Raw genomic sequence first — 12228 nt, 5'->3', positions numbered from 1 at the left:
GATTGATTTCCATCGTATTTTCGCAAACGTTCGTCTTTGTCATGCCACTTCTGTCAACCTCAGTACTTTTTGTACCGAGACTGACTGAAATAGCAAGACACGTTCGTATGTTTCCTTGAAAATACGATGGATAATAACATTAATAACTATGCACTACAACTGTAAAAAAGAAATTATTTATTGTCCTCTCAAATAACTCTATAAAGGAATATAGCGTTAGTTAGTAAAAGCCAGAAGGAGAAAATTGGTCAGCCTTACACAAATACACAAAAAAAAACATAACTCTTGATTAACGCACAAGTACCTAATCTCCCTTAACGGAATTAGAACCATTAGGATTAGGCCATTCACCAGGTTTGACAGTCGACTAAGTTGATTATATTCTACAGATTTGAATTAGTCAGATGACGCTACAATCGCTACATGTGAACTGTCCTTTGAAACGCTGGGAAGCATTGATCTGATCATATATTTTAAAACTATAAGTAATTGAATGATTCATGGTTAGTTTCACTAGACTTATATCGACCGGGATATGAACCGGGATTACTTACCTTTTGTGTTGTTTGTATGCATGTAACTCTGATGTAACTGCGTCGAAATAACGGGAGCTCGAAAACAATACAAAAGGTAATCACGGTGCATATCCCGGTCGATATAAGTCTATTTGTAATTTGTAATTTATTTATTTGCTAGAATCATGGTTACATAGATGTTAGATAGAAATATAAGTCCAGCACAATTCTGCCGACTTACGGCGTGCAAATTTTACTATACATACTTAATTACTAACATGCATTTACTCTACATATATTTACATTTCACAGAATAATTATTGCTTAATAACAATGTCAATATTTATAAATAGTTCATTACCAAAATGAGAATAATTACATTAACGGATGTCCTACAGAATACTTGCATTAATTAAATTATAATTAGATAAACCATTTTACATAGAATTACATTTGCAGCCCTTTATTGCGCATAATTATTAAATCTACAGTTGGTTTCTTTTAAGAATTCCTTGACTGAGTAAAAGCACTGCTCTTTCAACCATAAATTAAGTTTTTTGCAAAAATTGTTATAATCCATGTCCGTTATTTGTTTTGGTATAGAGTTATAGATTAAACAGGCCATGTAGTAGCAGTTTTTGCGGTACAGTTTTAGTCTTGGGGCGGGCATGGTTAAATTAACTTGAGTTTCAGCTCTCCGGTTGAAATTGTCGTTCGGCTTAAATAGTGACATATTTGCCTTTACTAGTTTAGCTGTTTCAAAGATATACATGCCCGGTAGCGTCATAAATTTATTTTTAATGAAAATTGGATAACATGACTCCATTGTGCCTAGACCCCAAATTGCTTTCAAGCATTTTTTTTGTGCGACAAATGCTCTATTTGCTTCAGAGCAATTCCCCCACAATACGATCCCATAACGTAATTGGGAGCACACATAGGCATGATATACTGAAATAGCTGTTTCTACTGAACTGGTCTTTTTAACAGTTTTCAATGCGTAAATGAATTTGTTTAATTTCTTGCATAGCATATCAATGTGATTATTCCATGTCAGATGATCATCTATATGAATACCTAGAAACACAGTGCTGTCAACTTGTTCAATTTTCTGGTTTTCATACACTATATTCAATTCTGGAGTTCTGTTTCGATTTGCGGAAAAATAAACTAATTTGGTTTTCCCTAAATTAATTTCAAGATTATTATTTGATAACCATGCTATGACACTCCTCAGGGCTGTATTGATGTTGGACTCAAAGGAATTAAGGTCGTTGCCTTGAAACATTATTGTTGCATCATCCGCAAAAAGTATACAGTTTTGTTCTGTCGCTCGTGGGAGGTCATTGACATATATAAGAAAAAGCAATGGTGCCAGGTCTAATATAAGTAATTGGTTTCAGGCCGCTTTCATGGTATTTCTGTTAAGGTTGCCAATCAAATCATAAAATTCTTAAGTTAAAAAATTTACTCCCTATTTCTCACAAGTCGATTATCTATGTTTCCCAGCGATTCAGGGTCAGTTGCACCAAACTGTTCGTATCGTTAAAGAGTTCGCTAAATTTTTATGTATGGAAAGTTTCATAGTAAAGGGCCGGGGTGCGCCGGCTGACGTTGATCAGTCAGTCAAATGTGGTTGGTGCAACTGGCCCTTAGTCTTCTAACTAGCGTTATCCCGGCCTATGCCAGGGTTTTTTCTACTTGCTTTTCTCCACTTTGCGCAATCCTGGGCGTCCTCTCGTGTGAACCTGTTTACGCTCATTCGAAGTTTATGGTTCTTTAGGTTATAATGTTAAAATGTTATACTTATTTCCCATAGACGAAAACGGCAACGTGGTATCCGATAGAACGAAAGAGAAAAAGAAAGAAAAGACGAGGAAAAAAGAGAAAGACCGTTCTTCGTCAAAGCGGGTGCACACGAAGAAACAAGTGGGCATCCCCACTAAAAAAAAAACCTGGTACTGGTAACCAGAATCTGGTTAGCTGTACTATATTGTCTTGTTGTATATGTGACGACAGGACACTTTGTAAACATAACCAGACCATTCTTGTTAAATTAAATTTGTTAATTCTATGAAGTGTATAGTAGTGGGTATAAGACTTTTAGTAAACCCAACTAGCCGGTCTGTTAATGGTTACTAAATAATACAGTAACATATACGTTCCTGTCCTGTTGTTATAACAAGGTATTCAGTATATGTAACTGAACGATTTGTGCGGTGTACTGGTTTTATATTGTTCACGTTACCAGAACCCACTGTGCTAATGGGGCTTCTAAGCGAGCCATATGTTCACTGCAATATGTGGCCGGCAACTATTGGTGTCCTCTTACTCACATGTTAGAGAGGGACACTAATAGTTGCCGGCCACATATTGCAGTGAACATATGGCCCGTTTAGAAGTCCCTTCAGCACAGTGGGTTCTGGTTACGTGAACAATATATAACCAGTACACTGCTCTTCTAGTAAATACAGACAAGTTTTTAAGCACACTTATTTTTTTTTATTGATCAAATAAGTAACACAGCATTACAGTAAAACCAAGGCACTGTGACACTACAAAAGAAAAAAACATTTTGTCTCCACAAAGAAAACAATAGACACAAAAATGACATACAAATTGAACATTGGATTTGGGCGACGACGTAACAGCGTGGCTCCGTAGCGTCATCTGACTCGGCGTAGGATTCGGCAGGTTGCCCCGGAACCGCCGAAACACCACACCCTTCGGCCAGAAGTCCGCGCTTGCGATGGTGTCCTGCAGAGGCCGCGGCACGCGCACTACAAATGAACTGAAGTGCACATAGTGACGCGACAGTAGCTGGTGCACCCTCAGCGTGTAGCCAGTCTTCCGGCGGACGTACTCCACCACCTCGTCGGCCCCGGCGGAGTAATGCAGGCGAGACACGTAGAGGACTTTTCCTTAATCGGAGCCCGCACATTTCACTGTGTCAGCAACACGCACTTATACTATACACTGGTACTAGTTTACAATAAAATTATGGACAGGATCTACGTAAATAAAACATCGACCGGCCGGAACGTAAGACGCTGGCGTAATGGCTGCCGTTCTGTGACTTGCGCAATTCCTTTCTCCGCCCCCCGCCACCCGCGCATACACCGTGGTGTTGGCACAACTGTTTGATTCGTTCAGACTACAATGCATTATAGTAACCACAACATAATAACTTGTAACGTGTACACTCGTATCTTTATTTTTACATATCAATAGTTAGTGTTACGATGCATATATTAAACGAGACAAACGTTTAATATTTACAACACTTGCATCTTTACATATACAACGAAATTGTAAGCAGTACTAAATTGCATTTAACTAGAATTAAACAGTGATGTTTAAAAAACAAGTTTTACACGATACAACATTTTTTGTTATTACTACCGGATTTTAGTAGGTATAACTATATTTTTAATTACTATACGTTCTGGTAGTATTGTAGAAAATTATTTTTTTCGGTGCCGGAGGATTGCGAGTCACCGCCAGTCGAACCGGTGCCTGATTGCTGATTTAATTTGTTAATAAAAGTCTTTTAATATTTATTGTAATTGTTCCGAACGCAACCTTTTATTTGTATAAAATCTTAATACGCAGCCGTCGGGCTCGGCTAGTATTTGGAAGCGTTTTCTATAGCACCAATAGGAGCGCTCCACATACTCTGTATCGCGGCCAATTAGAGGCACCCAAGTTTAAACCACCTTTTGTACTGATCAAATATTGCAAATCACTCTCTCATCAGCCTCCATACAATAACCACACCACTTCTGCATTGAACCGTTTAGTTAAGAACCCTTGTAAACCAGTACCTTGGAAGATTATAACAGTTTACTTCAAATCGAAGCTTTTTATTTGAGTCGTCGAGATCCTGACCTGCACGGCGGCTACAGTAATACATTATTTAAACACTTACACAACATTTATCTAAATTACAGGGGCGCCAAGCCCTCAGGAAATTGCATATACTTAGAAAAATTTGACCCATTGCCGCCGCCGTGGCCCGGGTCGCCGAGGGGATTAGGCACGCTGCGATAGCAAGGGACACTGGTTCGATTCCAGCCCCAGGGCTGGAATCGAACCAGTGTCCAGACACTGGAGGCGTTGGTCACCTTTTCTTCGTACATGACATTTTATTTCGGATTGTAATTAATGTAAATTGACAATAACAATTCATTTAATTAGGTACCTATCGAAACTACTCAGAAATTTTCACTAGAATCGGTTAAGAAATGCGACAGCCGGATAAGCGAGAGTATTTTTTCTTAATCGTATTACTTATTTTTCTTACTTATCCAAATCGGTCCAAACCACTTTGAAAAATCGGGAAACATTCAAAAAAAGTTCCAGACAAATTGAGAACCACTGTCAAAATTTTTAAATCACTTAAAAATTATTGAATATAAATAAATAGGCAACTAAATCCGTTTCATTACTACATATATCGACATAAATAAATACACTTTAGCATAAGGTCCTTACTACACCTGAGCGGCGCGTGCGCTTATCACAAGCTATCAGACGTCCGCGGCGCGTCGACCGACACACACGTTTCAACAAAAAACGCGCGTACAGAATTCGCGACAATTTTTTTCCTATCGTCTGTGTTTCATTAGAATCAGGACCACGTTTTTTCAACCCAAGATTTGAAAAAAATTAACACAAGATTTTGGTAACACATTCACATATGGACGGGGTTTTCGAACTAAAAACAGACTACAATAGTGCACTGTCTCTGTATTTGGAAGTTTTTTGCGTGAAAAACAATACAATAGTGTTTTAAACTATAGTTTTCGTGTGTGAATCGAGGGTAAAATGGCGAAAGATGTGAACTGCGACGTGATCCTGGAGGAACTCGGCCAGTTCGGGAGATACCAGGTCCTGAATTACTGTCTGATCATGGTCCCCATAATGTTCAGTGCGGTGTACAACGCGCAATACGTCTTTAATGCTGGCGTGGTCCTACACAGGTTTGTTTTTTTATACTTTTAAACAAAATCGCCTATAGTCTGGCAAATGATGATGCTTATGAAGCTGCTCCTGACCGATTTCGGCCACAGGGACTGTGTGGACTGTGGGACTCTGGAGTAGGCAATTTAATTCGCGTTACTAGAGTGTAGCTGATCCACTCCCTGGTGCGCCCTTAGGTGCACGTACCCGTCAGTCAGTAAAAAACAGGAAAACTATACTTATCCCTTTATTTTTGGTGCTAGTACTAACGTAAGACAAAGGCGGTATGATTCTCTCTATGTTTGATGATCAGTCCTGTCCTGGGCCAAACTATATCTTGTTAAACAAACTGTACGTCTCGTACCTTTTCATATAATACATACTTAAGTTGTAATAAAATGTTAATAAATCAGCTTAGCTTAGCTTATGATCTTATTCAGTCCACGAATAAGTATTAAGTAGGTATTCTTAGTGATCCAAATAACAATTTATTACTTTGGATGTTGTTATTGATATTCATACCATATGGATTTCGTATTACATACATAGGTGTGCTTTATGGTTACCCGACTGCGGCAAAGGAAAAATGAAGGGTTTTGATTTTAGCATAATAGATGTATGCTTGAGGGTATGTTTGTGTTTTGTGTTCTACCTTGGCGTAAAAGCTATTATATTTTTTATACGCGCGGATCACATAGGCAGGCATGATACATTCAGTACCGTAAAATGGGGTGAGTAGGCAAAACTGACATTCAAACCTCGATAACATTTTATTTTTACATATGCAAACTGAATGGTGTATAATGTATATGTTACTGTAAAAGCCCGAAGTACGGCAAAACCTAGGATTTACCGGTAAAACCTAGGTTTTACCGATGCCGATCGGTAAAAGCCCGAAATGTTAAATCTTACTAGTTTACTTCGGGCTTTTACCAACACCGATATGGTAAATCCTAGGTCTTACCACGGCGACCGGTAAAGTTTGAATCATGCACTAATTCTCAACCCCTCCCGCTCAAACCCCCGTACACCGCACCGCATGCGCGGTTAAGTGGGTTAGATTAGGTTTGAACTGCGATCCTCACAGAACCGAACAAAAGTGGGTTAGGTTAGAACTGCGACCCTTACAGAAACGAAATGCTACTAGAAAAGTGGGTGGTTTTTACCTCCTTTTCTACATAGTGCACCATCTACCATAATCTTTCATCGAGCCCCAAAGAAGTCGTTTTCTTTTTCTTAAAATTTATCATCTAATAATCTCAAGAATCAGTGCATGATTCAAACTTTACCGGTCGCCGTGGTAAGACCTAGGATTTACCATATCGGTGTTGGTAAAAGCCCGAAGTAAACTAGTAAGATTTAACATTTCGGGCTTTTGCCGATCGGCATCGGTAAAAACTAGGATTTACCGGTAAAAACCTAGATTTTGCCGTACTTCGGGCTTTTACAGTAACATATATTGTTCCGGACGTTTGTATTATAGTTTTTATTTTATTTTGGGTAGTTCCATTTAATAACTTTGAAGATAAACAGGAAATCCCACGTCACCCCCTAGTCCCTCGTATTTGGGGTGAGTTGGGTTTTCATACAAAGGTGATTTTGGAAGATTTTTGGATCGATTTTATTTTATTATGTGTATTACTATAGCTCCATTTTAAATTGGAATACATTAAGTATTTGTGTAGCAGTACCCTTAAAATCCCATCTCACCCCCCTTTCATCCCTTCTCTCCCCATTCATAAACCAATTTTATTCTCCCCGCGAACCCTACTCACCCCATTTTACGGTAGTGAATCAAACGACCGTCACTAGACCGACATAAAATAAAACAAAAGAAATTCGCAGACAAAAGCACGTTTGTGACTTGAATATACTTAAGAAACCAAACACTACTTATTTGTAGATTCCTGAAGAATACTCGAGTGACTATTCAGACGTAAATTGTCAATAAATATACTGGTTTTCTACCTTATGCAATATTTGTTGGAGCTAGTTTACAACAATGATGTTGGCATGTGCGTTATACCGTTATTGGAACATAGAGTACTGTACCTATGTATAGTCGTCATCAGATATAATAATATTATATTGGAGCGGCCGAGGTACTTTGTGAGCGAATTTTTTTTAGTATTTTTTTTTTTGTATTGGACATTTTTACGCAAATTGACTAAGCCCCACGGGAAGCTCATGAAAGCTTGTGTTGTGGGTACTCAGACAACGATATATATAATATATTAAATACTTAAATACATAGAAAACAACCATGACTCAGGAAGAAATATCTGTATCATCATACAAATAAATGCCCTTACCAGGATTCGAACCCGGGACCATCGGATTCATAGGCAGGGTCACTACCCACTAGGCCAGACCGGTCGTCGAATTGGACGCTGCGATATATCTGAAGGCAATTGTACCAACACATGGCTGTATAGAATACGTTTTTAAGACGGATAATAGTATGTATTTATCTATTCATGTATATAATATCGTCGCCTAGTATCCATATACAAGCTTTGGTTAGTTTGGGGCTAGGTCGACCTCGTAAGATTGTTAACCAATTATGTATTTATTATTTATATACCTACTAGTTTCTTAGTCTTAATCGTAGTCAGTCGAGGAAAAAGGAAACGGATCAGCTTAGATAAATAAGCACAAAAAAGCAATCAAGTTAGTAACTAGACGAATTCGCTGAATCGGATGCCTGAATGGATTATTTAATTTATTTAAATCCAATTGACTGAGTCACTGATGCATTACCTCATTTAAATCTTTTAGTCACAAACAAATTAAATACTTGGTAACATCGTCAACTGACTATACGTAAACGAGCAATTTAATATAATACATATGTAGTAAGTAAGTTAAGTGTACAGATTCTAGTGCATAATTATTTTCCATCGTATTTTCACGGAAATGTACGAACGTGTCTGCTATTTCAGTTAAGTAGTTTCGGTACAAAAAGTACTGAAGTTTACTGAAGTAGCATGACAAATACGAACGTTTCCGAGAAAATACGATGGAAAACAATTATGCACTACATCTGTAAGTAAAAGTAGCTTCTGTTGTTGAATGATGATGATGATGATTGATAAAAACTATCGGATTTATATTAACACACTACCGACAATTGTGTATGAGATGGCTGCCGCTGGACGTGCCTCTAGCCGCCCAGAGGCCTATAAAAAGGACTCCCATTCCATTCTAATTTGCATCTTTATTTTGATAAATTAAAATTTAATTTGTCTCGGCAAGTTTTGATGTTTGGGCGGCTAGAAGCTAGAGTTCGTCTCGTCGTGTATCGATTAATTTATTCATGTGTCGGTTATTGACCTGTGCTACTGAATTATAAGGCGGGTGTGTGTCGCGACATATTTCAATTTATCTAATTACTTTGAAGATATTGTATAAAATCGCTGATAATGCTTAGATAAAAAAACACCTTCTAAGTGATAGCAAATGTATTGTACAAGGATATCAGTTTATTAATGATAATGATGTACAGTCGCCATGAGATATATCGGAGCGGCCAAGGCGCTCAAAATTATCTGAACACGCGCTCTAACGACTTGACAATGCGAGGCGTGTTCAGATATTTGTGAGCGTCTTGGCCGCTCCGATATATCTTGATGGCGACTGTCGTAAATAGCTATTAGGGTTCATGTATGTGTTTAATTAGTCTCTACGTTTAGGTTACTATTTTTACTTTTGTATATCATGTTTTACTTTGTGCTCGTATATTATGTCAAATGAATTGCGTGGAATGTTTTATATCTAGTTATAAGTCTAGGATTCATGCTCCTTTCATACGTGCTTAATATTGTACCTATTTATAAGTCTAGGATTCGTGCTCCTTTCATACGTGCTTATAATTAACGAGATTGGCAAAAATATACATTACTGACTCTGCATGATACACCCACTAGTTGAAGAAGGTACCAAACGGCCTTGTGTTTTACTATATAAGGCAGAGCCGTTTCGTGGCTTATTCAGAGATATCAGAGACATCAAGAGAGCTTCACTCATACCAGCCTGAACACTCTCCAAGTGAATAAATCAAATATATGTGTTTTCATTTCACACAACACATATACCGGTAAATGGAGGTATAGCGGACTTCGAGACAGCACAGCGGCCAGCGCGTTCCAGCGACGGATTTCTACGCTTCTCCCAACGAACCCCCACATCACGAAAAAGCTACAGTCTACACTCCACAGTTTGGTCCTTCGAACCGGATGAAGATAGCAGTTTGGTCCTTTTGAAGCCGGATGAAGATAGAAAAACGTACGCGCTGAGTTTCAAGCGACATAGCTTAACTCAGACATCAAGATAGAAAAACGTACGCGCTGAGTTTCAAGCGACATTGCTTAACTCAGACAGCAAGAAAGAAACAAGTACGCGCTGAGTTTTAAGCGAACGTTGCTTGACTCAGACGGCAAGAAAGAATAAAGGACGCGCTGAGCCTAGAAGTTCGCTTCGGTTTAGACCCAAACCCTATACCTTTCCGTAACCCATTTACCGGCTTGCCGGACGGACCGTGCAGCGTCGTAGGACCACCTCCGCTCACGTGTCCTGGCAACTTTCGTTGCAAGTGTCACATGGTTGATACCCACACACTGCTTTCGAACGTTCTAGGCATTGCACTTTGCCATTGCGGGAGATTCAGTGCCACGAGGGATCCACGCTTAGGGCACTGACGTTGCGCACGGCAACGGTCAGTCATAGGCATAGGCAGGTCAAGTTAGGGACCCCCCGCGTGTGTTAAGTGAAGTGGTTCCAGCCAGAAAGATGTCCGAAAAGGAAGCAAGGAGCCTACGACCACGCACCAAGGGCCCACCTGCGCCCGCACCGAACATGGATACCCCTACCCCCTCGTCTGGTAAGACTACGTCCAACGAGACTAATACGTGGAGCAATGGCACCAGTGGCAACCCGAATGCTACCGGTGGAACCGAGTCGGTACACTCGGAGATGTTAGACGCCACCGTAGTAAATCGTAGTAGGTCGAATACGCTAGTGAATAAAGACGCCGATGCGCCGCCGCCGCCGTCGCGGGCGCCGTCTAATCGCGAATTAAAGAATCGCAAATCGGTTAGGGAACGCGACAATGAATTGTCCGTGCTAATGGCCGAGCTCGAGGTTCATAAAGCCCGTCTAGTCGTTGCTAAGACCGAGTCCGACACTGCCAATTTACGGCTGCAGATTGCGCAATTGAAGGCGCAGTCTCGCGGCGGCAGTGACGCGACCGTCGAAGCTTCTAAGAAAGGGTCCGCCACTGCAAATTTGCGGCCGCAGGTTGCGCCACTGAAGGCGCAGTCTGTCGGCAGCAGTGACGCGACCGTCGAAGAACGTACTAGAAGTTGGGTAGAACGACAAGCTAGGTTACAGCACGAGGTCGCGAAAGAAAACGTTAAATTCCCGCCGCCGAAAAAGACCGCGCAGCCGCCGCCGCGTGCCGCCGCCGACCGGGCTAGCAGACCGCCCCCGCGCGTTTTAGAGGTACCGCACGGTACCTACGCGCCAATGTACCATAAACCGCCGGAATTACCTGCATTCGGCGGAGATATCACCGAGTGGATATCATTTAGGGCAGAGTTCGAAGATACGTCGCCCATGTTTAGTGCCGTCAATAACGTCAGTCGGATTAGGCGCGCACTTAAGGGCGAAGCTCGGACGGCCGTAAAATCAATAATGTACACAGTTCAGGATCCGAACGAGATAATGGAAGCGCTGGAACGGCAGTTCGGCGACCCTGAGGAGATTGTTCTTACGGAAATTCATAATATTAAACGCATGCCGCGTTTATCCGAAGACAATTCGAATATAGCCTCATTCGCCGCGCATGTAGCGAATGCCGTCGCCACCATTAGATCCTTGCGTCAAGAGAAATACTTGCACGCGCCTGAGCTCGTGAATAAAATCGTGGATAAATTGAATCTGATAGTGCGCTATGACTGGGCCAAATACAGGCAGTCTAACGTAGAATCACCCGGGTTAGTAGCAATTTCCGAGTTTCTTAACGAAATTAGCACTGCGGCCAAGCGCGTAAACCGACATAAGCCGTCTAACCGATCACGGAATGCAGTGAATGCGGTTTCCTTTGTGCACGAACCGAGAAGATCGAGCCAAGCTCTCTCTGGGTCTCGTCCCCCCGCGTTCTACCGTGATACGTCTAATAGATCGCGAAACGCGGTAAACGTTGTGCGCGAACCCAGTCGATCGAGCAACGCTCTCGCTGGGTCCGGCGCCCCCGCGTACTCTCGCGACGTTAGTTCGGATTCGGAGTCAGATTACCACGAAACGTACACGCGTGATACGTCTAATAGATCGCGAAACGCGGTAAACGCTGTGCGCGAACCCAATCGATTGAGCAACGCTCTCGCTGGGTCCGGCGCCCCCGCGTACTCTCGCGACGTTAGTTCTGATTCGGAGGCAGATTGCCACGAAACGTACACGCGTGATACGTCTAACGGGTCACGGAATGCAGTGAGCGCGGTTTCCTCTGCGCGCGAACCCAGAAGATCGAGCCAAGCTCTCTCTAGGTCTCGCGACCCCGCGTTCTACCGTGATGCGTATGATAGATCGCGAAATGAACGAAACGCGGTTTCCTCTGTGCGCGAGCCCAGCAGGTCGAGCCGCGCTCTCGCTGGGCCCCGCGCCCCCGCGTCCATTCGCGACTATAGTTCGGATTCGGAGTCAGATTTCCGCGAGTCATACACACGTGATACGGGAAATAGATCGCGTACTAATA

The 12228-nt window shown here is 41.6% G+C and overlaps 1 protein-coding gene and 1 long non-coding RNA gene across 3 annotated transcripts in view; both read left to right on the top strand.

Moving 5' to 3' along the window:
* LOC134794469 (uncharacterized) overlaps nt 1–12228 on the top strand; it is a 585842-nt gene that overhangs the window by 109674 nt on the left and 463940 nt on the right. The gene's annotated exons all lie outside the window — the stretch shown is intronic.
* The window catches only part of LOC134794444 (organic cation transporter protein-like), a 40560-nt gene continuing 33393 nt past the window's right edge, over nt 5062–12228 (top strand). For both annotated transcript variants that reach the window (XM_063766258.1, XM_063766259.1), the window contains exon 1: nt 5062–5497. In XM_063766258.1, the coding sequence (XP_063622328.1) occupies nt 5343–5497 (155 nt within the window). In that variant the 5' untranslated portion in view covers nt 5062–5342. The remainder of the gene's footprint in view (nt 5498–12228) is intronic.

The sequence above is a fragment of the Cydia splendana genome, chromosome 10 (genome assembly GCF_910591565.1).
Source record: "Cydia splendana chromosome 10, ilCydSple1.2, whole genome shotgun sequence".
NCBI lineage: Eukaryota > Metazoa > Arthropoda > Insecta > Lepidoptera > Tortricidae > Cydia > Cydia splendana.
This window is presented reverse-complemented; position numbering and strand designations above follow the sequence as displayed.